Here is a 24,376-nt window from a genome sequence, read left to right as displayed (position 1 = left end):
ACAGGGCTCTCCAATGCAGGGCAGCACGGGATCGAGCCCGCTGCTCATACCGCATGGGAACAGGGCAAACACAGCCCCGGAAGTCACTCCCTTTATCAAGCCCCCCTCCCCTGCAGTACAACCCATCCTGGTCTTCTAGGGCAGCGGTTCTCAACCAGGGCCCCCTGGGGGGGGCCGCGAGCAGGTTTCAGGGGGGCTGCCAAGTAGGGCCAGTGTTAGATTTGCTGGGATCCAGGACAGAAAGCCAAAGCCTCACTGCATGGGACTGAAGCCCGGGGCCCTAAGTCCCGCCACCTGGGGCTGATGCCGAAGCCTGAGCAATGTAGCTTTGTGGGGGCCCCTGTGGCATGGGGCCCTGGGCAACTTCCCTGCTTGCTACCCCCTAACGCCGGCCCTGGCTTTTATTTGCAGATAATCAATTATTGTGACCCAGGTGGGCCGTGGAGTTTTTCTAGCACGCTGGGGGAGGGGGGGAGGCTCAGAAAGAAAAAGGTTGAGAACCCCTGGTCTAGGGGGTGCTGGTTTGCATGGAGCAGGACAGGGGCTAAGCAGGGGGCGCTCTCCCATGCTAGTCAGCGCTGACCCCAATACCACAGTGTGGTGCTTGGGGGTGCTGTGTTGCAGGGAGCAGGGTGGAGAATCAGTAGGAGGCGCTCTTCCCTCTTAATCAGTACTGACCCCAGTGCTCCAGCACTGTGCTACCAGAGGTGGGATCCTTTTCAGGGACAACTGTGAAACCAAGACCAGGAAAGAGCCACAGCGTTTCTCCCCTGAGCCCTAGTGTTTAGCCTGACTAATGCCATCTCCCCACGGAGATGCTGCCACACCCCCACGACACTGACGTGTGTTACTCTCTCATGCCAGAGTCCCGCTGCTCCCAGCCCACTCGGCTTCGGCGCTCGCCCCTGATCTCGGAGAGAAAAGCTGCCAAAGGTAGGTGCCCCTCTGCACGGCCTCGTGCTTGCACGCACTCTCGCACGGCCTCGTGCAGGCACGCACTCTCGCATGCCCTCTGCTTGCACGCCCTCGTGCAGGCACGCACTCTTGCACGTCCTCTGCTTGCACGCCCTCTCGCACGCCCTCTGCGCGTGCCCCCTTCACGCTGCTGCTCTCGCGCGTGCCCTCTCCCTCTCTCACGCCCGTGCCGGGCGCTGAGGGGGCCCTGCTTTCCCGCAGCGAGGCAGTATCCAAGCCAGCGCTTGCGGAAGTGCTGTCAGGACGGCATGCAAGAGAACCCCATGGGCTACTCCTGCGACCGACGAGCCAAGTACATCCTGGAGGGCAGCGAGTGCGTCCAAGCCTTTCTCGACTGCTGCAAGCACATCTTCAAGAGGCTCCCCAAGTTCCACAGAAAGGTCCTGTTAGGTAAGACTCCGTCTGCACTAGGGGAAATGGGTTGCACCAGTGATTAGTGTCACCTGCACTAGGAGAGCTGGGCTCCAGGGGCAGGTCCTTGTAAGAAGGTTGAGGCTGCCGTATCCACCAGCTAACGGGCTCAAACAGCAGCCTAAGGGACTTGCTGTCACCGAATATTAGCACCAGGGGTCAAAGCTCACATTTTTAGCACCGTTGGTCCAGGGTTCAAACCCCCGGTCGGGCCTATTATATTAGCCTGGTTGTAACCCACCAGGCATGCGGGCCCTGTAGCTCCCAGGGAAACACAGGCATTCCCACCCATCACTGGGCTCGCCCTGGCTCAGGGCAGGGCTGACCCCCTGTTTCGCTCCCCCTCAGCAGCAGCCGTTCATCCGATGGCCCCCGGGAGGAGCCGGGAGCCTATGGATGAAGTCGCAGAGGACGGGGAGTACCTGGCGGACGAGGACATCGTCTCCAGGAGCCAGTTTGCCGAGAGCTGGCTCTGGCAAATGGAGCTGCTGCCGCAGAAGGCCGATCTGGATGGGTACAGGTCACCCCACTCGAGGGCGAAGGAGAAACACTGAGGGGCAGATTCATCCTAGCACAGGCTGGGCTTCCTGTATTCCACGTGGCCCCCTCCAGGGCTTTGCAGGGGCACCAGATACCCAGAGCACTGGTGTTCTCTGGCCCCGCCCCTTTCCTCTCCCAGTCTGGCCCCGCCCCTTTCCTCTCCCAGTCTGGCCCCTCCCCATGCCCTGCCTCCACTCGCACTCGGACCCAGGTCTGTTCCACAGGGGGGTTCTTCTCTCAGCAGCCAGAAGGGTCCCGCGACCTGATCAATTCTGCTTCCGTCTCTTCCAGGCTGGCTTCCAGAACGGTGCCGGTGTACCTGGAGGACTCCATCACCACCTGGGAGGTGCTGGCCGTGAGCCTCTCCGGCACAAGGGGTAAGAGTGGGAGCCGTGTGTTCACCTTGGACTGGTGACGTGGCCAAGCGGGGAAGGACGGGCATGTGGTTAAAGCACGGGACTGGGAGTCAGGTCTCCTGCCTTTGGGAGGGAGTAGTGGCTAGTGGCTAGAGCAGGTTGGGAGCCAAGACAGCTGGGCCCGGTCCCCAGCTCTGGGAGGGGAGTGTGGGCTAGTGGTTACAGCAGACTGGGCCTCAGGACTCCTGGCTTTTATTCCCAGCTCGGACATTGACATGCCGTCCGACTCCTGCACGTCATCACTCCCTCGTTCTGTGCCTCAGTTTCCCTCTCTCTGAAACAGAGTTAATCCTGTGCAGCATCTTGTGATTTAGAACACCCTGATTCCCTTTGCTATGAGGCCAGACGCCTGGGGAGCCGGGGCTAGAACCTGCTACTGCAAAGACAGAATGCTGCCCCTGGAGCAAACAGAAATTCCCTTGCTTGGTAGGAGATGCTGCGGGCAAGTCAGGCCTAAATTGTAGGCCCAACCCAGACCCGAACTGGAGCCAAGCCCGAGTGGGTCGAGCGGTTTTCCAACCCAAGCCCGACTCAGCACCGTTGCCTCCTGCCCAGGGGGTTGGTGTGGCAGCAGCTGTGAGCGACAGCAGCCCGGAGCGCTGCTCCTGCCGGCCGCCACGCCCTGCTGTGACTCCTCAGGGCACTCACTCCGCAGCAAAGGGAGGGGGTGGTGGCTGGCTCGTGTCGCCACGGACGGGAGAGGGGGAGCCGACCCGAGCCCACCCTGGGAGGGTCTGGATGTTTTCCCACCTAACCCAACGTGGACCTGACACTTGTAGCTGGGTTTGGGTTGGGTTGCAGGGCTCGAACCAGTAGCATCTCCTCTTTGGGCCTACCCACTAGATGGCAACATCATACACATCCAGAGTGAGCACGCCCCCAGCGGGGGAGGACAGCCCGATTCCACCCCAGAGGTGGCTGCACTTCGGTGGTGTGATCCTCATATACGCAGAGCTCCCGGACCCTCGCTGCGGGTGATACATGCAGAGGAGGCTGTGGAAGGTGCCCGCTGCCGAGGAGGGGTGGGCTTTGACTGGACTCCCTTCCCATTGCAGGGATCTGCGTGGCCGACCCTTATGAAATAACGGTGATGAAGCAGTTCTTCATTGATCTCCGGCTGCCCTACTCCGTGGTGCGGAACGAGCAGGTGGCCATCCGGGCCGTGCTGTACAACTATGCCCCCCGGGCTCTCCAGGCGAGTAGAGCTCAGCCCTGCCCTGGCAGATGGGTGGAAGATGCCTGTTGGTAACGGGAGTGGTGTCTAGTGGTTAGAGCAGGGGAGGGTGGGAATTATTACTCCTGGGTTCTGGTCCCAGCTTTGGGAGGGGAGTGGTGTCCAATGGTTAGAGCAGGGCGCTGGGAGTTAGGACTCCTGGGTTCCGGTCCCAGCTTTGGGAGGGGAGTGGTGTCCAGTGGTTAGAGCAGGGCGCTGGGAGTTAGGACTCCTGGGTTCCGGTCCCAGCTCTGGGAGGGGAGTGGTGTCCAGTGGTTAGAGCAGGGGAGGGTGGGAGTCAGGACTCCTGGGATCTATTCCTATCTTGAAGAAGTGAGAGCAGTGTAACCATTAGCAAAGAGGAGCCCAGGACTTCTGGGTTCTGTTGCTAAAGGTGGGCTGGAGCGTGATCTAGTGGTTGGTGCTGGGAATTAGGGCAGCTGGGTTCTCATTGTGAACAGCTTGCTTCATCTGTCTGTGACTCAGTTTCTCTGTCTATAAAAGGGGGCTAATTACATTTACTCACTTCCGGGAGGGGGGGGTTAACTAACATACACTCGTGAAGTGAGCCAAGGTTTTTACATGAGGAGGGTGAATGGTTAATCGGCTATGGATGAAAACGAGATTTGTTGTGGAGAATATCACTGCCTGGAATGAGGTTACCAGTGACATACTGAGGTGAACATAAGAACGGTCACAGGGGTCAGACCACAGGTCCATCTAGCCCAGTGTCCCGTCTTCCAGCAGTGGCCAGTGCCAGGTGCCCCAGAGGGTGGAGGGGTAGACTGGGGTGAAGAACACAGTGGGGGTCTGGAGGGTAAGCTACTTAGAGGTGAGACCCCAGCCACCAAGTTTGCAGTGTGGATCAGAACTCTCCTCTACCTACCCCCACTTCTGGAGTGTCCTGGTTCTGATCCACAGTGGAGACTGGAGCCAGACACGCAGTTTGGATCTGGATCAGAACTTTCCCATAGCTTGTGGAGTATTTGGATCCAGGCTTCTGGTTCTGACCCATAATGGAGACCGGGGCCAGACATGCAGTTTGGATCTGGATCAGAACTTCCCTAGAATAGGGTTACCATACGTCCGGATTTTCCCGGACATGTCCGGCTTTTTGGGACTCAAATCCCCGTCCGGGGGGAAATCCCAAAAAGCCAAACATGTCCGGGAAAATCCTGGGCCAGGGGCTGGCCCGGGGCCGGCGGGTGCGCCGAGCCGGCGGTGCCGGGCGGCCAGGGGGTGCGCCGGGCCAGCAGGGACCGGCGGTGCGCCGGGCGGCCAGGGAGTGTGGGGTGCGCCGGGCTGCCGGGGACCGCCGGTGCCAGGGGGGGGGTGCGCCGGGCCGGCGGGGGGTGCGCCGGGCCGGCGGTGCTGGGCGGCCTAGGGTTGCGCCGGGCCGCCGGGGGGTGTGCTGGGCCGCCGGGGACCGGTGGTGCCGGGGGGTGCGCCGGGCCGCCGGTGCCGGGTGGCCGGGGAGTGCGCCGGGCCGCCGGGGACTGGTGGTGCCGGGGGGTGCGCCGGGCCGCCGGCGGTGCCGGGCGGCCGGGGAGTGCGCCAGGGGTTGGGGAGTGCGCCGGGGGTCGGGGAGTGCGCCAGGCCGCCGGTGCCGGGTGGCCGGGGGGTGCGCCGGGCCGCCAGCGGTGCCGGGCGGCCGGGGAGTGCGCCGAGGGTTGGGGAGTGCGCCGGGGGTCGGGGAGTGCGCCAGGCCGCCGGTGCCGGGCGGCTGGGGAGTGCGCCAGGCCGCCGGGGGGTGTGCTGGGCCGCCGGGGACCGGCGGTGCCAGGGGGTGCGCCGGGGGCCGGCGGTGCCGGGTGGCCGGGGAGTGCGCCGGGCTGGCGGTGCTGGGCGGCCGGGGGGTGCACCGGGCCTCTGGGGGCCGGCGGTGCTGGGTGGCCGGGGAGTGCGCTGGGCCACCGGGGGGTGCGCCGGGCCGCCGGGGGCCGGCGGTGCCGGGCCGCCGGGGGGTGCGCTGGGCCGCCGGGGACCGGCGGTGCTGGGTGGGCCAGGGGCCCGGGGCTGCTGGGCGGGCCAGGGCTGCTGGGCCGGGGACCCGGGGGCCGGGCCGGGGGTGCTCGGCCGGGGGCCCAGGGGCCGGCAGTTCTGGGCGGGCCGGGGGTGGTCGGCCAGGGCCGGCACCCCAGGGCCGGAGCCGACCCAGGCTGGAGCCGCTGGGGGGCCAGCCTGGGCCGCGCCTCCTCCCCCCCACACCCCCCCTTACCTGCTTCAGGCTTCCCGCGAATCAAATTTTCGCGGGAAGCAGGGGAGGGGGCGGAGACTTTGGGGAAGGGGTGGAGTTGGGGCGGGGGCGTGGGCGGGGCTGGGGGCGGGGCCGGGGCCATGTGGAGTGTCCTCCTTTTGGAGGCACAAAATATGGTAACCCTACCCTAGAATGTGCAGGTATTTGGATCCGGGGTTTTGGATTCTGGGTCTCACAAGGCCTAGGGCGGCACTTAGCCTTACTTTGAGGGCTTAGGTGGTTCCTGGAGCGGTACCAGCCGAACCCACAGGATGGTTTCCCCCTGTGTGGCTGTTACCGAAGCTACTTGGCTTGTGGTTCGCAGATCCGGGTAGAGCTGATGTACAACGAGAAGATCTGCAGCTCCAGCAGGCGCGACAGCCGGTTCCAGCAGGAGCTGGTGATCCAAGCCGGAGCCTCTCGAGCCGTCTCCTACGTGATCATCCCCCTGGAGGTGGGGGAGGTGGAGATGGAGGTGAGAGCGGCCGTCCATGGGCTCCCCATCGCAGACGGCGTGAAGAAGAAGCTCAGGGTGGTGGTAAGTGTCAGAGACGGCTGGCTACAGGTCGCGGCATCAGCTGACTGGCTCGTGCTGCTGATTTTAAGCTAAGCATGGATGGGCCTGTTCAGAAGTTAGCTGAGACCTCCAGGGAAGAAGTGGGGGTAACTCAGTAGGGGATGGTGCAAAGGGCAGTTGCGCTGTAATGAACAAAGTGGCTGGCTCAGCTGGGGGCGCTTGCCCCTTGGAATCGTCCCTGGTGCTAGGGGGAGGAGGGGGGTATTGTGCCCCTGGGGTGCTGGAGCTCAGTAGGGGATCGACTTGGGGGTCCTACTAGCTGATGCCAGTGTGGGAGGGTGGCTGGGAGATGCCCACCAGCCTGCAGGGTTAGTTCTCTGCCATTGGTCGTTAGTGGCTGGTGCTCAAATGTTCCCAGCGCTGGGGCTTGGTATACGGAGGATCAGGGGGTGGGTTAGGCAGAGACCTCGCCCAGTGTGCCCCCCCTCCTCAATGAGCCATTTGGCTCCTGTCTGGCTTTTCTCTCCTGCAGCCTGAGGGCATGAAAATCTTTAAGAACATCAAGAGCGTCCTGTTGGATCCGACTGCCCGCGGCTCAGGTAGGACCTGCTGGGGCGTCGCCCCCTGTGGGCCCGAGGCTCTGCTTCGAAATCCGCCACCCCCCTCCCCGGAGAGTTGGTCGCTTATCAAACGTGTCGGGAGGAGCTGGTGGCTTTATGGGGCTGGTTCCACCTACCCCCCAGAGTCACAAGGCACCGTGCTGTGCTGAGTGGGATATGGCTGCCTTTAGAGGCTGAACGGCAACTGATAACAGCCTACCACTGCAGCCAGCTAATGGAGCTAATCCTTTAGCTCAAGTGTGCCTCTGGGGATCCAGCCCAGCTAGCATGAGGGGTGTTCGGGGCAAAATACAAATGAAATGAGAGCAGTTTAAGGAGGTGAGATGTTTCTGAAGATTCCCCCCATAATCAAACGCCCCCCGGCCCCCACCCCAAGCAGCTTGTATGTTTCGTGGCAATGCGGGATGCCCCAAAATTGCACACGGGAAGATAAACCTCTGTTCCTAAAATGCCCTAAATTGGGAGCCTTCTTTGGACACTGCAGGGCTCTGGGTAGAAGAGCCGCTCTAGACGCTCTGGTCTCAATTGCTCACCACGCCAACACTGATACGTTCCGGGGGTGCTTCCCTCTGTGATCTGTGTGTTTCTTGCAGCCTCTGGGGAGCAGCTGGAGACAATCGGGCCCGTGGACATGAGTAATGTGGTCCCCAACACCGAGCCAGTGACATTCGTCAGCGTGAAGGGTAAGGACTGGGGTGGAGGGGAGTAGGCAGAGATGGGTGCAGGAGAGAGCTGGTAGTGGGGTAGGGAAGATGGCAGCAAGAGGTCCCCATCCACCTCGTTTTAACCCGTTAGCAGTGGGCACTTAAGCTGTTTCTGATCAGCCCTCGAATCCCCCAACTGCGTGGCTAGGGACAGAACACTCCCTAGCTTTCATCAGTAGCTCTCCAGGCGCTTTACAAGGGCGGGCAATCTCATTAGTCCAGGAGCGATAGGCGGCAGGAGCGGCAGACTCTCTAGGGTGACCAGGTCCGGCTCCTAGGCGGGGGGGTGCCAGGGGGCTCTGCACGCTGCGCCCACCCTGAGCAACGGCTCGACACTCCCATTGGCTGGGAACCACGGCCAATGGGAGCTGGGGGTCGGTGCCTGTGGGTGAGAGCAGCGTGCGGAGCCTCCTGGCCCCCCCGTCTAGATACCAGACCGGCTGGCTACTTCCGGGGAACACGCAGCGTGGGGCCAGGACAGACAGGGAGCCTGCTTTAGACCCACTGCACCGCTGACTGGGGGCCGCCCGAGGTAAGCCCACGCCCCAACCCCAAGCCTCAACCCCCTGCCCCAGCCCTAAGCCCCCCAAACCTGGAGCCCCCTCCTGAACCCCAAACCCCTCATCCCCAGAGCCCGCACCCCTAGCTGGAGCCCTCACCCCATCCTGCACCCCAACTCCCTGCCCCAGCCCAGTGAAAGTGAGTGAGGGTGGGGGAGAGCGAGCCACCAAGGGAGGGGGAATGTAGTGAGTGGGGGCGGGGCCTCGGGAAGGGGTGGGGCCTAGGGGAAGGGGCGGGGCTAGGGTGTTTGCTTTTGAGAGATTAGAAAGTTGGCAATCCTAAAATGCTCCTAAAAGTTAGGGGGCCACTGGCATCCAAACTATGCCCCCATCTCCCACACTGCCCCTTCCCCCGAGGCCCCGCTCCCTCTTCCCCCCCAAGACCCCGCCGCCCGCTCGCTCCTCTCTTTCCCCTCCCCATCGCTCGCCCTTACGGACAGTAAAAAGTGATGTGGCCGTGGCGCCCCCTGTTCTGGCACCCCTGGTTGGAGGGTGCAGCGCCCAACAAGGTGGGGAGGGGCCTGGACTTGGTGTTGGGGGGTAATGGGAGGAGGGGGCGGGACTGGGGGCACTGGGGGGGAAGCAGCTGAGAGGGGGGCTGGCTTTGAGGGGTGGGTGTGGGGCTTGATGCCCACCAGGACAAAGGAGGGAAGAGGTTGGCCTGGGCGGGTGAGGACTGGGTAGCAGGGGGTGGGGAGGGCCCGGTATGACAGACTCTGCCCAGCTCTCACCCTCTCCGACCGGCCTGCCCAGGGGACATTGTGGGCGACACAGTGGAGAACTCCATCGACGGCGCCAACTTGAAACACCTGATCCAGGTCCCGGCGGGCTGCGGGGAACAGAACATGATCGGCATGACCCCCGCTGTCATCGCCACCCACTACCTGGACAGCAGCCGGCAATGGGAGAGGCTCGGGGTGGATCGCAGGGCGGAGGCCGTCAAGTTCATCACTCGGGGTGAATCTCTCTCTGGGTGGGGGGGAGGAGGTGGGCCGGGCACGGAGCAATAGCGCCGGGGCTCCTATTGCTCCGTCCTGCCCCCGGGCACTGAGCCGCCCTGGCCGAATTGTCTGAGTAGAGCGGAGCTGGCTGGGAGCCTGGGGTCTGTAAGGGAGCCGGGTCCCAGTCCCTTGAGGAACCTGGTGGATTAGACGCAGGGGCCTGATTCCCAGTTCCCGTGCGTGGGGCAGGGCTTTAAACCCCCTTGGTGCTCTCCCTGTTCTAGGATTGTGCAGGGCCTTTCCTGGCCCCTGGAGTGAGCAACAGCAGCCTTGGGGCTGCTCTGAGTTACTCTGGTATGGGAATCGGGGACTAACCATAGTGCAGCATGCTCTGGCCATGCCCACAATCTGCCCCCTCCACCAGGAGGCTGGGAGCCAGCTGGGAGCAAGACCCTGCACTCCAGCTGGGATCACCCCTTCACGAGGGGAGTCTCGGCAGTGTCTGGGAAGCACCGAGGTCACACACTCATCCTGGCCTGTGCTGCTTACGACATGCGTTGCACCAGCAGCCGTCGCCTTGTGGCAGTATCGCTCAGTGTCAGGGAGACTGAGATGCAGCGTCTAACCCAAAGGGGATGGGACTGTGGGTACGTGGGGCTAGGTCCTCGTCCCTGGGGGGTGGAGATGCTGTGGCAATCTGTACTTTCCTTGGCTAGCAAGGAGCCCCGGGAGATCATGAGATGAAAGAGCTACAGAGGGGTCTAGTGGTATCAGTGGGGACTGGGAGTCGAAATGGGGACTAGTGGGCTAGAGCAGTGCGGGGGTGGGCCTCAGGACGCCTGGGTTCCATGCCCAGCTGCAGGAGCAGAGCGTGTTACAGCTGGGCTGAGCACCTCAAACTGGGAATCCAGATCTTAACTTCTGCAGCTCAGGCCCCATCTCTGATCTCTCGATTTCAGGGTACACCCAGCAGCTGGCTTACCGGAAAGCAGATAACTCCTATGCAGCCTTCACAAACAGACCAGCGAGCACCTGGTAAAGCGCGGGGGGACAGAAACCTGGGGGGAACTGGGGCTGAGTTGTTGTCCTAACACACATCTGACTCCAGAGACTCTGCTAAAGTCTCCTGCTGCTGGCCTTGTCACAGGGGGGACTGGAGTGGGACCCAGAACACCTGGGTTCAATTCTGCCTCTTCCGCTGACATCTTCGTGTGGGACCTTGGGCAAGTCCCTTTGTCGCTCTGGCCCTCAGGTTCCCCATCAGTAAAATGGGGTTAAAGGCCGTTCCTTTTGTCTGGTTTGATTGTGAGCCCTTTGGAGCAGGGACTGCCGCTGGCTGTGGGTCTGCGCAGCGCCCGGCACAATGGGGCCCTGATCTCAGTCGGTGTCTGGGCACCACCTGAAACAATGAAGCCCCCCATCTCGGTCGGGGTCTGTGCAGTGTGCCCCTTACGACGTGGCTGGGGGGCCCAGTCTTGGTTGGGATCCCGGGCAGTCCCCAGCATGACAGTGAGGTAAGGGTAGGATGTGATCTCAGTTGGGAGCCTCTAGGTTCAAACATAAGACAGCTTATGGTCACTCTTTAGATTAACAAATGGTTAAGAGCTGTTGCAAGAACTGGTTAAGAGATTGTTCGAGTCTCCAGCTCTTATACCCGGCTGATAGTAATCGATAAGGCTGCGACTCGTCTCCGGGGCATATTAACCCGTTACAAATGTACCCTTCGTTTAAAGAGTGACCCACATTAATACGGGGTCGGGGCGGCTGGCTGCTCCTCCCCCGCTCACCCCTGCCTTTCCTCCCGGCAGGCTGACGGCCTACGTGGTGAAGGTCTTTGCCCTGGCCTACGAACTGATCGCTATCGACCCCGAGGTGCTGTGCGGGGCTGTGAAGTGGCTGATCCTGCACAAGCAGAAGCCTGACGGGGCGTTCCAGGAGGATGCCCCCGTGATCCACGGGGAGATGGTGGTAAGCTGCTCGCCCTGGGGGGCTGGATCTGGGGCTGGTGTCACTTTGCTCCAGCAGCTTGGGAGCTCGGGAGCCGGGTTCCGAGTTCGGGCAGCGCCTGGGAATGGGGCCCACAGGGCATGGGATGCGGAGCCTTCCGGAAACCCAGCCTTTTCTCTCCCTCCTCTCCCTAGGGAGGGTACCAAGGTTCAGAGCCGGATGCTTCTCTGACGGCCTTCGTTGTCATCGCTATGGTGGAGGCCAGAGACGCCTGTCAGCGGTATGTGGAGGTGAGTCATGCAGCCCGCAAGGCCACCGAGTCTAGCACATGGCATTTTTTCATCTAGTGACAAGAATGTAGGACTGGGGGCTAGCAACCAGGGGACTGGGTGTCAGGACTCCTGGGGTCTATTCCCAACTCTGGGGTGGGAAGAGACGGGGCAACAGGACTCCTGGGTTCTATCCCAGGATGATCTGGGAGGAGAGTGGGGGTCTAGTAGTCAGGACAAGGGGCTGGGAGTCAAGATTCGTGGGGTCTAGTAGTTGGAGCAGGGGGGTTGGGAGTCAGGACCCCTGGGTTCTATTCTAGTTCTGCTGCAGATTCACCATTTAACCTTGGAAAATATGACTTCCCCTCCCCGTGCCTCAGTTTCCCCAGTTGACGCTGTCTCCCCTCTGGGCTTTAATGTGGGCTCCGGGGTCTCGGTGCCTTTCAGAGCTTGGGCAGAAGCATCACGAAGGCTGGAGATTACTTGGCAAGGCGCGTGAAAGACCTGAAGAAACCCTACTCCGTGGCCATCACGTCCTATGCGCTGGCGCTGCTGGGCCACGCCGGAGCAGGAGAGAGGCTCATGGCGCTTTCCACGGGTGAGCGAGTCTCTGGCTCCAGAACCCACGTCTGCGTCTCAGCCGGGCAGCAGGAGAGACGCTGAACCAGAGCAAGCCATTGGGCTGACTAGCCTCGTATCCCCCCTCGCCTTCGCTGTGCGGATCAGACCCACGGGCCCAGCTGGGCTGAGATCTCCCCCAGCGCTGCATTGGGTCAGAGCCATGGGCCTGGTATCTCCTGCTACCTCAGCATAGGTGCTGAGTTTTTCTTTTCCCCCGGGGGCTTCACCCCCGCTCTGCCCCAGGCCCTGCCCCCACCCTCCCCTTCCCCCGAGGCCCCACCCTCACTCTGCCTCTTTCCGCCCCCTCCCCAAGGCGCCCGCCTGCCCGCTGCATGCTGCTCTCTGCCCCCTCCCAGCCACCAAACAGCTGTTTGGCGGCACCCCCGATCAGCTGTTCGGGAACGCTTCCGATCAGCTGATCGGGGGTGCCGCCAAACAGCTGTGGCTCGTGGGTGCTAAGCACCCACTTTTTTTTTCCAGGGGTGCTCCAGGGCTGTCAGCGCCTGTGCACCTCAGATCAGACCAATAGCCCCACCTTGCCTTGTGTCTCTCCCCCATAACTACACCATCAGATCACACCAATGGGCCCATCCAACCTGGTATCCTGCCTCCCTGCCCCCAAAATCAGGACAACGGGCCCACCCGATACCCCTCCCTGCTCCCAGCCACACCGAGCTATTCCGCGCTAGCTGCCGGCTGTGGAGGTGACGGGGCGGGTCCCTTGCTGCTCCGCAGGGGGAACACACTGGGCCGACCCCCACTCCCGGCTCTACTCCATCGAATCCACCTCTTACGCCCTGCTGGCCTTGCTGAAGCAGCAGAGGTTGGAGCTGACGGGGCCCGTTGTCCGGTGGCTGACGGAGCAGCGGTACTACGGCGGAGGCTACGGCTCGACCCAGGTAAATATCACGACTGCAGAGCCCCGGCCCAGGCAGGAGGCGGCCCACGTGTGACGTGAGAAATGGCAGGTGAGGAGCATATTGCCTAGGTCCAGGGCATCATCCCATCTCTGGGGACGGCTCCTGGCATGGGGCTTGTATTTGTCCCAGGGGAGACTATGCCACATCCTAGGGAGGCTTATGTCCTGGGGTGGCCTGGCCCCGCGGATAGGGCATAGGACTTGGAGGCAGGATTCCTGGGTTCCCTTCCCAGCTTTTCCACTGTGTTACTCCACAACCTCGGACACGCCCCTTTCCTGCTCCGTGCCTCAGTTTCCCCCTCCGAAAAGCACAGTGATTTCCCCCCTTTGTAAAGCATTCCCCTCCCCTCTGGGGAGCTCCTTGTTGAAACCCCATGGCCAGATTGACGTGAGATGTGGGTCACTGCTCTGCTGCTGGGGGTTGGGCCTTCCGCCCCCCCTTAAAGCCCCCAGAAGTAGGATACACCCCTTCCTCCTGACACCCCAGGATTACCACCCTCAGACCCCCGTTGCCACTGCTGCCTCTAGGAGGGAATACATCTCCTTTGGTATTCCTCCCCACCCCCAGTCCCCATGAGGAGATATGTTACCCCCTTCCAGAGCCTTTACCCCCCCGAAGGGAATTTGCCCCCTCCAGAGCCTTGCCTCCTACCCAAGGAGGGGTTATGCCCCCGCCCCAGGATTATCCCCTTTCCAAAGCCTTCGACTCACACCCCCATTCCTTGCCAGCCTCCAGCACTAGCTGTGCCCCTCCCAGTTCCTAGGAAAGCCCCTCCCACAGCCCCTTGCCAAGGCCGTTTGCTATCAGCCCTTTGTTCTGCCTGGCAGACAGAGGGTTCTTTGTTCCAAGGGGGAAGCGCAGCCCGGCTGCCCTGGGTTAATCACAGACTGAGGGGGCAGCTGCTGTGGGAGCTTCTTGTTAAAATCTTGCCAGCGGCTCACTGAACACGTTGGTCGGTCTGGTGAGATTGAGCTGGGCTGTGTCTGAAACACCCGCCTCTTGGGTCAGGTCTCACCCCACAATGCGCAAGCAGGGCCCAGCGGATCCCATGAAGCCCCAGATTCTGCCCCGTGGTCACAGAATCGTGCCATGGAATCTCCACTTCTAGCCTTTTATGGAAGCTGCCAGCCAAGGGTCACCCAGGCAGCGCTACCTGCCTGAGTCTGCAGACAGTCTGACTTGGCTGTGGGAGAAAGGTGTTGGCCCCTGGCTAGCCCACTGTGGTGTTCGAACCCTCAGGAGCTAATGCTGGTGGTGGAGTATTATTTGCTCCTTTTTTGCTGTGGCTCATCAGAAGTATGTGTTCACTCTGGTCCCTACTGATGACAGCCCGCTGTGCTCAGTGGCGAGAATGACTAAAGCAGGCAGTCTACGGAGCATGTCGCAGAGTGCAGAGAATGACTAAAGTATCTTCCAGGAAGGACTTCTGTAGCCTAGCAGAGTGATAGGGCTCAATGCCGGGATAACTGGGTGACATCCCTGGCCTGTGAAATCCAGCAGGTCAGACTAGATGGTGTAATGGTCCTGTCTGGCCTTATTGTTTGTTTTTGTTCTGCGTTCCTGCACTAGATCAAAGCACCCTTTAGAACCCGGGGTTCCCCCACCCCCACCCCACGAAGGGTGTCAGCAAGTCACCTCTTGATCTCTTTGAGAAACTGATTCAGCTCCTTCTGTGTCTCACTAAAGGCATTTTCTCCAGCCCCTCGAATCATGTTCGTGGCTCTTTTCTACTCGCTCCAATATTCCCACGTCCTTTGTTGCACACACCAGAACTAGGCGCAGCCTCCCCCGCCGTGCCGCCCCTTCCCCCGATGCCCCACTCCTGTGCTGCCCCTTCCCCTAAGGCCCCACTCCTGTGCCGCCTCTTCCCCCCAAGACCCCGCCCCCCATTCACTCCTCTCTGCCCCCTCCCTGCTGTCGCTTGCCCGGTAAAAAGTGATGGGGCCATGGCCCCCCTCCCCATTCCAGCGCCCCCGGGGCAGCGTTTCAGTCTCACCAATGCCGTATACAGAGGAAAACTCCCCTCCCTGCTCTTAGTCACCGCTCCGCGGAGTAGCACAGTTCCCCTTTGTGGCTGTGGCGTAAGATTTTCTCTCTTTCATTGATGAGCCTCGTTTAGCGCAAATCACCAGCTGATGAGTCGAGCCCGCAACCCCATCCACCTCCTCGGGGCCCATCTCCCCAAAGCTGCAGTTTCCACTGGCCTCCCTGGGGCTGCCACTGAATTTCTAGCCTCCCTGCACCCCATCCGCCCCGGCTGCAGGGGTCTTGCTGCTGGGTTTGCTGGGCGTTCCTCTGAGTCCTTGTGTATTAACCCCCGCGCCCCTTCCTCGCGACAGGCCACGATCATGGTCTTCCAGGCTCTGGCCCAGTACCAGATGGATGTGTCGGAAACCAAGGACATGGCCCTGGACGTTTCCATTAACCTGCCGGGTCGGAGCAGGCCGCTGCTCTGGAGGATCAACAGGGACAATGCCATGGTGGCCCGGACGGAGCGAGTAAGTCCCAGGGGCGTGGAGAGGGGGGACTGGGCTGAGTGCCCCGCCAGGGTGAGGGTGGCACAAGGGTGAATGGCAGCAGACGCAGGCATGGGGGGGTTGGTAGAATGGCAGGGGGCTCGCCTGCGTGGGCGGAGATGGCATGGTCACCCTGGAGAGAGGCCATGGGGAGGGTGGGAAATCGGCCATGTGTGAAGAAGCGGGGAGGGGGATGGCCCTAGGGTGAGGAGGTGCCATGGGTAGGGGGCAGTGCCTTCCCCCTACAGAAAGTGGGGGAACCCAGCCTTGCCCGGGAACAAACCACTTGTGTCTCGGACAACGTGGACGCTAACCTACCCTCTCCCACAGACCAAGCTGACCGATGGCTTCACCATCTCGGCCAAAGGACACGGCAAAGGGACCCTGTCGGTACGTATGGGCTGCTGAGAACCCTCCCATCGGCCTAGGGGGCTCCTGGACGAAAGCCCATTTCCCCAGCTGGCAGGGGTCCTCCTGGTTCTGAGGGGGCAGCAACCCCCCATCTCAGTGCTGCCCCCTGCTGGATGGATCTGAGCAGGGCTGCCGGGCAATGACATGATTTGGGGAGGCCGCGTCCCTCGTTCCATCCCGAGCTTCTCTCAGGTCTGGTCGTTTCTATCTGCCCTGGGAATCCTGCGACAGCCTGGCTTTCCCTGAGACCCCTCCCCCTAGACACCCTGGGCCGGAGCAGCCTGGTCAATATCCCTCCACTCATCGCCCCTTTCTTTCCCAGGTGATGACGGTTTATTACACGCCCCTGACGGAGGGGGCGGCAGCCTGCAAGAAGTTTGACTTTAGCGTCTCTGTGCAAAGGGCACCTGATGGTAAAGAGCTGGGATTCCTGATCGGGGGAGGGGGGCTGGTTTGAGGGGTGCCAGGCCGCAAGACCCTGGTGAGAAAGGGGTTAACGTCCATGCAGCTTACCCCTTTTCCGAGCTGGCTGAGGAACAGAGCTCTGTCACCAGGCCTCAATGGGGCACAGCTGAGAACGCCAAATTCAGGACAAACTGGTGAAGAATAGAGCAGACTCACCCCCCACCGGTGGTTATTCTGTCACGAGATTATAGCAAACCAGTAAGACAAGTAAAACTTCTGGCTCACCACCCAGGCACTAGACTTTATGATGAGTGGTTACGGAAAACCAATTTAATCCAATTGTAGGATCCTTCTCATCCCAAGAGAATCAGCCACTTAGCCGGGTCAATCTATAACTCGGATTTTACCCAATAATCATCTTGATGCCAATCCTGTAGTAACTAAAACTAAGGGTTAATAAGAAAAGAAAAGAAGAGATAATAACGGTTAATAGATCATATACACCTCTACCCTGATATAACGCGACCCGATCTAACACAAATTTGGATATAACGCAGGGGGCGGGGCGCACACTCTGGTGGATCAAAGCAAGTTCAATATAACGCGGTTTCACCTATGACACACTAAGATTTGTTGGCTCCCGAGGACAGCGTTATATCGAGGTAGAGGTGTACATACAAATAATTGCAAAGTCCTGTAGCAATGATGGAATAGACGGCTGGCTTGTGAAGTCTCTCTGGGAACTTCCAAAAGACTGGAAGGTCCTCAGTCCATAGTTCAAAATGCTCCTTCTAATTGTAAATCCACAGGCCAGAGAATCAGGGCAGGCAACTGCAAAATGAAGCCATCTCAGGGGTCTTTTATATCCTCTGCCATGTGCCCGGGGACATACTGTCTCTGTTTGGGCAAAGTTACTGGCCTGAGATGGAGTCCGGGTCACATGGGCATATCACCCCTCCTTGGGAAGTTTGATAATTCACAGGGGCAGCCATTGTCTGTGGCCCATTGTTAGAGTGAAGTGTCCTTAATGGGCCATCACCCCACAGCTGTCTAGCCTTGATGTAAATCTTATCTGATGGGTGTTACCCAGGAACACAGCACAGGTGTAAAATACAAGTCCCTGGGCAATAGTCATCACTTTAGGTACACAGCTGATACATGCATATAAACAGGACAATCCTACTTAGCAAATCATCACTTTTCCATGACACGCTTTGACAAGACTTGTTGCAATTGTATAACAGTGGCATTATCGGTCACCAGTTCAATCCGACAGCCTGAGGCTGTTTCAGAACCGGGTTCCAGCTGCTTGCTTGGGGCTTGCTTGGAGCAGGGGTGCACGGGCAAGGTTTGAGCACGGGGTTCTCCCAGAAATGGTCCCCTTGGTTCATGATTAGCCAGGAGCCGCAAGGGGCTGGGGAAGCAGGTTGGGGTGTGGATGAATTTCCCCACTGAAAGAAAAATGGCTTCCTCTACAGGCTTTGATCTCAGAACTTTACTATGCCCCAGTGTGGTGAGGGACGCATTAGCCACTTCAGAGATGGGGAAACTAAGGCACGGATCACTCAGCAGCACGGTGGGGTATAGACCCCTGGCTCCCATTCCCCACTTAGATCGTTAAACCCCATTCCCCTCCCAGAGGCAAGGCTAGAACCTAGGAGTTTTGATTTCTAGCCCCCCTGCTCTAACCATTAGACCCCACCCCTCTCCCACAGCTGGGACTACTAGACCCTAGGGCTCCTGATTTGCATGCCAGTAACCACTAGATCCTTTTTCTTCCCGTGAAGGAAGCAGCCACACTTGGCAAACAAACTAGTCACAACTGACACTTCCCTGGAAACCGATATCAGAGATCGAAAAGATTAGGGTTGTTTACAAGAAGGGAGGAACTGAAGGGATGGGATAGAGCTGCATACAGAGGAAGGTGAACAGTCAAGGGGGAGGGATAGCTCAGTCAAGAACCCGCGGTTCAATTCTGCTCTGCCACAGATTCCTGTCACACCTTGGGCCAGTCATTTAGCCTCTTGGTGCCTCAGTTTCCCTATCTGGAAATGGGGGGAAATGGGACTTCCCTCCCCCACAATGAGGACAGACTGTGAGGTGCTCAGATACTAGGACGATGGGGCCCGGAGAAATACTTTGGAGAGAGAGGAGAAGTCCTGTCTCTTATCTAGTGCTTTTCATCAGTGGCTCTCAAAGGGACAGATCTTTAAAGGTATTTAGGTTCCTAGCTCCTATTGAAATCAATGAGACTTAGACACCAACGTACCTTTAACTGTCTGGCCCCAAGCACTTCCCAGAGGAGATACAAGGACAAAGAGGCACTGAAAGAGAGACAAGGAACCACACAGGACAGATGAGAATCGTATCGCTTAAATGAGCGACTGGAAGGCGCCCAGACACTGCGGTGATGGGAGCAGGATAAGGACCAGTGTAGAACAGGCTGGGATAGTTTGGTACCCATCTTGTGTGACTGTGTCTGTAAGTGGGGTGGGGGAATCCCTGAGGAGCTGGGAGTCCTCCCCTCGGAATAAATTTGGGACGATCCTGGTGCATTTCCTTTCCGGAACCATTTTTAAATGCTTGGGGGGGGGGGGGGGAGAACGACACCATTGATGAGACAGGAATGTGACACACACACCCCCTGTGCTGATGGGTCTTTGCAGCCAAGAAGCCAGAAGGAGCCCTGGACTCTGTGTTCATCCAGATCTGCATGCGGTGAGTCAGACCAGGTGGGAGCTGCACCGGGCCCCCCGGCCGTCTCCCCCCACCCTAGAATGGCAGAGAGCGTGTCAGATCCTGGCTTGAGGCGTGCGTCCACGTCTCCGTTTAGTGCAGCGGTTCTCAAGCAGTAGGTCGCGGCCCCGCTTTAATGGGGTCGCCAGGGCTGGCATTAGACTTGCTGGGGCCTGGGGCTGAAGCCCTGGGGCGGTGGGACTCGGGTTTTGGCCCCCCATGCTGGGTGTGGGGCTCGGGCAGACTCAGGCTTCAGTCCCCCCTCCTAGGGTCGTGTAGCCCCTTTTCTTGTCCGAAGGGGGTCGCGACGCAATGACGTTTGAGACCCCTGCTCTAGTGGTTAGTGTCCCTGTAGCAATGATAACCAATGGGAGTTAGGCACCTAAATACCTTGGAGGATCTGGGCCCTGGGGCCTGCAGCAGCCAGCGTGATTTCCAGGCCCACCCTCTCCCCCAGCCCCATTCAGCTTTCTTTTCCTGGCTATGGAGCTCACCGCCAGGCTGGCCCATCTTCTGGACTGTACCCCGGCTGTTTTGGGTACAAGCTCTAGATTGCCCCCTAAAGGGGTACAACACCCTCCACAGCCCCCCAGGGGGGTATTTTTTTGGGGGGTGGCCTCCAGGATCTGCTTTCCGCTCCCCACGGAGGTCTGTCTAGCAGCCATCGACGCCCAAATTTGTGCTACTCGGGACCCACGCCTCCCCTCTCCCGTGGCAGCCAGGAAGGGCCGTGGAGACACCCTGCTGGGCTAGCAGCCTCCCCGGTGGCTTCATCCAGCCAGCATCCACTGGTCAGTGCCAGTGGCCTCCATAGAGGGATCCGCTTCGTTGCCTGGCGGGTGTTTTCCTAGCTAAATCCTCTCTGCGTCCTCCAGGTTCCTGGGAGGGGTGGACTCCACCATGACCATCCTGGACGTCTCCATGCCCACAGGCTTCTCTCCAGACATGGACGACTTGGATAAGGTGAGCCCCACCCCCTCAACGTGCGGGGAGTCGACTGCTCCCCTGGGACCAACCTAAGAGTGGTGGCGGTGGTGGTGGTTCAGGCAGGGGGGTTAAACTCTTCCATGCCAGGATCACACACACACACAAACTTAGCCATCTGGGAAGGGCATCACAACCTCCTGATGCTGGCTGGGTCAGGAAACAGGGGCTTGGTGCCTTTCACCTCTTGGTCACCCTCGGTCACAGACTCCGACCCAGCTTGGGGCAACAGTAGTTGTTCTCGGCTGGTGGCTGGTTTGGTGGGTTCTCAGCCCGGTTCCTAGCGGGACAGGAATGTCACTGTGTCACTGGCACGAACCAGCCCCCTCGTTGGCAGCCCCGGTGTCGGACGGGCCAAGGAGATGGTGCTCCCCTCTCGTTCCTAAGGCGGGGTCCCTCCCAGGCACGGTTGAACCACTTCCAGAGAGGGTGAGAAGTGCAGGAGAACTCACACTGTCGATGCCCTGACCAGGGTGTCACGAGAGGAATCAGATCCTGGGGATGTCAGTCGGCCAAGCCTTGTTCATGGGATCAGAGTGGAGAGCAAGAAGCAGATAGTAGGGGGTGGGGAAGGGGGTACGAAGCCAGGAGGGGCAGAGCTGGGCACCCCCAAAGCTTTGGCAGAGGTGGGGGGCTGAAGTGGGCACCATCCATCTTGCGGATTCTACTGGCTGATCCGTTTGGTTTCCATGCCCAGCTCACGAACCGTGTGGACAAATACATCTCCAAGTTTGAACTGGACACGGACCTGTCTGAGAGAGGCTCCCTCATCCTCTATCTAGACAAGGTACGGCTTGGCCATCGCCCGCTTCTTTCTTTCCCCACCTCTCTCTCTCTGTCTCTCTCTCTCTCTTTCAGTCACACTTAATATTAAGGTCCGACTGATAATGGATTAATAAATGCTTGAGAGTGACTGATAAATGGCCCCTGTGCCAAGTGCAGAGTGGAGTAACTGGGAATCGGGCCCTTTGCCCCCTTATTGGTGCTCTCTCCTGCCTGCAATGACTGGGCCATTCCAGCTCCTAAGGGCCTTTCTCTTCCTCCCTAGGTGTCCAGCAAAGAGACAGATTGTCTGAAGTTTAAAGCTCACCAGCACTTCGAAGTGGGTCTGATCCAGCCGGCAGCCGTGACGGTGTACGAGTACTACTCCCTGGGTTAGAGCATTCATCACTCGCTCGTCTCAGCACGCTGGCCCCCGCGAACAGTCAGACAGAGCCCTGATGTAGCACGTTACCGAATCAGAACAGGCTTGATCCTTATCACCCCACTAGCTCTTCAGGAAGGCAAGACAGTGCAGTGCCTAGGACACTAGCCTGTGAGGCAGGAGATCTGGGTTTGATTCCCCAGCTCTGCTTGTGGCTCTGTGACTCAGTTTCCCCATTCATAACATAGGGAGAATAGCTCTGTCCCAAAAACAGCTGTAAAGCTCACGCGGTGCTCAGCTACACCGATAGCTCTTCTCTTGAGCTGCCTTCAGAGTCTTGCGGCTGGGACTCGGGGAAACCTGGGTTCTGTTCCCAGCTCTGGTTAGAGCAGTGGGGGCTGGGAGTCAGGACTCCTGGGTTCCTTTGCCACTGACTCCCAGGGTGACCTTGGACAAGTCACTTCATTGCTCTATGCCTCAGTTTCTTTTCTGGAAAAAGCCTTTCCACCATAAGACTAACACCTCCACCCCCTTCTAACCCCCCCCCCCCCAAAAGGAAATGATCACCAGTTTGCTGGCCTCTTTAAACCAGAGCATCCAGACCTGAGAGGAGCTAATTTAAGGGGAATGAGCCCACCTGGGTAGTTAATTGACTAACGAGCACCTGGGCATGATAAAAACCCATCATTAGGTGGTGGTGCTGAGAGAGAAGCTCTCCTAAGGGTGAGGTGCTCTGGGAGAAATGCAGGCCCCCATAGAGGCAGGTGGCTGTGCAACGCCCCCCCCCGACCCTAAGGGGAAAGCCTTTAATTCAATGTTATTTGTATTTAGTAAAGAAGAACCCTGGGGCAGGGGAATTTGGACATATACTTTTTTGCAGTGTGTGGCGGTCTAAAGGGAAACTGAAGCAGACTGCTTGCAGTTCCACCCTAGGCCAGGAGGGGGCAGTACAGGATGGGCCACAGAAATAAAAGTTCAACAATAAAAATCAAACCCCAAACTCCTTCCCCAGCTGAGTTTTAGCTCCAAAAAGGGAGAAGAGCCAGAGACTCCATTAAGTTCACAAAGGACTTCGCTGGTGATTTTACATGGAAGATGCCTAGATACTATGGTGACAGGCAGCTAGATAAAATCCTAAAGTACACAGAGATTCCCCAGGGAATCGAAGCCAGATTTTCCAGACAGAATAACCCGTCCTTAACTCATAGCTCTTTGGGGCAGGGACTGTCTCTCACTGTTTGTGCAGCATCCGGCATCAGGGGACCCTGATCACAGGGCTCTGTCTCTCACTGTGTGTCTGTGCACAATGGGGACGCTGACTCTAGGAGTTACCATTATACACCTAGTAACAACCCTTTTCTCTCTCTCAGAAAACCGCTGCACAAAATTTTACCACCCAACCCAAGACAGCGGCTTGCTGAAGGTGCTGTGTGAGGGAGACGCCTGCCGTTGCATGGAAGGTAAAGGGAGGCCGAAGGGAGGGGAAAATTTCTCTGCTCTGTCCCTTCACTGGCTTCTATGTTACAGGCTGGAACTGCAACTGACCTGGTGGGCTTGGGCCAGTGAGAGCACCGGGGATGCAGCGCCAATGCGCTAGCCCTGCCAGGTGCCAGCCCGTGGCAGCCCAGGGATCAGCAGCCCTCAGCATGGAGCGAGCTTGGGGGATCTGGGTCCAGATTGCGCTCCTAGAACGCTCCCTCTGTGATTCTCTGGTGGGGAGAATCTGTGGATGCTTCCAGCTCCTACCTTCGCACAGATAACATGCAAAGCGACCTCTCCTCCTTGGCCAGGCCCTGATCTCTGGCTGCCTCTGGGACCTTTCCACATGGAGGGGGCGTCAGGACTCCGGGGTTCTATTCCTCGCTCTGGGAAGCGAGCGGGGACTAGTGGTCAGAGCAGTGGAGGGCTGGGCGTCAGGACTCCTGGGTTCTATTCCCACCTCTGCCATTGATTCATCCTGTGACCTAGGGCAAACTCATTGCCCTGTTTATGCCACAGCTTCCTTGTCTGGGCAATGAGGGTGACACCCACCCATCACCCAGGGGAGCTGTGAAGCTGAATTCATTCATGTCCGTAAAGGACATCGAAAGCCTGGTGTGAAAGGGGCTGTAAACCTGCCACTTCACTGGGATCATCTGCTTGCGTCCCCAGAGAAATGTAGCCTGATCAAGAAATTTAAACAGCCCCCCGCTGACATCTCCGTCCGCATCGAAGCCGCGTGCGAGGCTGGGGTGGATTATGGTAAGACAGGCCCTATGTTCTGGTTTCATTTCTCCTGATCGGCTGTTGTCCAGGGGAGGGTCAAAGCTGGGGGGGTGGCGGGGTGAGATCTGCCAGTGATCCCAGAGGCAATGAACTCCTGATCTGGGCAGAGATCATCGCAATGAGCGTAGCGGCAGCGGAGAAGAAGCAGGCCACATAACGGGGTATGTGTGAACTCCACCATGTTCCTTGGCTGATACAGAGATGGGATTTATTACTGCCCCTGACCTGCTGGGTGACCTTGGGCAGGTCGTATCCCTTCTGTGCCTCAGTTTCCCCAATTATAAAATGGGGATAACGATACTGACCTAATTTGAGATCATCTGATAAGAACTAGGTACAATTATTTCTCTGAAATGGGTGGCTGAACTTTTTTAATGAGTGTTTTTTTCCCACCTGTTGCTCAGCCCTTTGAGTTAAATATTTAAAATCCCCTGAGTTTTAAACCGTCTGAATAAAACCCACTCCCGCTTCCCAGTTAGACTGAGGACAGCCATGCCTGGGAGATCTGCTCTCCGGGCAACCACAGAGGTCTCCGGTGGGGGGAAAAAGAGTCTGAATTCATCATACATCTTCCCCCAGACCTTTTACACAGCAAGAAAACCTGGGTCAAGCCATTCCCACCCCCACCTGAGACCCACTGATGTAGGACCCTACATCCCACACCCGCACTGATCTAGGAAGCAGCCAAGCACTGAGCAAGTGAAGTGGGATTCTAGATGATGACTGGTGTGGTCCCTTTGCCCCAGTGGGTGGGATTTGATTCTATTCTATATAAGTTCTTGTCCCATAAGACACAGATCTGGAAGGGGCCCTCTGGGTTATCAAGTCCAGGCACCCCCGTCACCATGGGTGTCTGGCCTGTATTCTGTAGAGCAGCCTAGATGGTCACGATAGCCCCTTCGGGCTTCAACAGATCTCTGACTCCCATCTTCTCCCCCAGTCTATACAGCTCAGCTGGTGAAGGTGGAGCAGAACGGGATGTACAATTACTTCACCATGAGGATTGTGCAGGTCATTAAGGAAGG

The 24,376-nt window shown here is 58.9% G+C and overlaps 1 protein-coding gene across 2 annotated transcripts in view; it reads left to right on the top strand.

The window, feature by feature from the left end:
• LOC128828095 (A.superbus venom factor 1-like) overlaps positions 1-24,376 on the top strand; it is a 42,896-nt gene that overhangs the window by 14,916 nt on the left and 3,604 nt on the right. Inside the window, exons 16-39 of one of the 2 annotated variants that reach the window (XM_054012458.1) lie at positions 865-933; positions 1,177-1,365; positions 1,738-1,900; positions 2,218-2,303; positions 3,398-3,537; positions 6,117-6,329; positions 6,841-6,907; positions 7,522-7,611; positions 8,946-9,149; positions 10,093-10,168; positions 10,942-11,101; positions 11,275-11,370; positions 11,797-11,947; positions 12,706-12,869; positions 15,230-15,388; positions 15,737-15,796; positions 16,140-16,230; positions 18,889-18,940; positions 19,834-19,921; positions 20,640-20,729; positions 20,991-21,096; positions 22,457-22,546; positions 23,238-23,327; positions 24,292-24,375. In XM_054012458.1, coding sequence (XP_053868433.1) covers positions 865-933; positions 1,177-1,365; positions 1,738-1,900; positions 2,218-2,303; positions 3,398-3,537; positions 6,117-6,329; positions 6,841-6,907; positions 7,522-7,611; positions 8,946-9,149; positions 10,093-10,168; positions 10,942-11,101; positions 11,275-11,370; positions 11,797-11,947; positions 12,706-12,869; positions 15,230-15,388; positions 15,737-15,796; positions 16,140-16,230; positions 18,889-18,940; positions 19,834-19,921; positions 20,640-20,729; positions 20,991-21,096; positions 22,457-22,546; positions 23,238-23,327; positions 24,292-24,375 — 2,778 coding nt within the window. Of the gene's footprint in view, positions 1-864; positions 934-1,176; positions 1,366-1,734; positions 1,901-2,217; positions 2,304-3,397; positions 3,538-6,116; positions 6,330-6,840; positions 6,908-7,521; positions 7,612-8,945; positions 9,150-10,092; positions 10,169-10,941; positions 11,102-11,274; positions 11,371-11,796; positions 11,948-12,705; positions 12,870-15,229; positions 15,389-15,736; positions 15,797-16,139; positions 16,231-18,888; positions 18,941-19,833; positions 19,922-20,639; positions 20,730-20,990; positions 21,097-22,456; positions 22,547-23,237; positions 23,328-24,291; position 24,376 lie in introns of both variants that reach the window. The other variant, XM_054012457.1, reaches the window with a different exon arrangement.

The sequence above is a fragment of the Malaclemys terrapin genome, chromosome 23, assembly GCF_027887155.1.
Source record: "Malaclemys terrapin pileata isolate rMalTer1 chromosome 23, rMalTer1.hap1, whole genome shotgun sequence".
NCBI lineage: Eukaryota > Metazoa > Chordata > Testudines > Emydidae > Malaclemys > Malaclemys terrapin.
The sequence above is the reverse complement of the archived record's forward strand: the minus strand, read 5'-3'. Positions and strand labels throughout refer to the sequence as shown.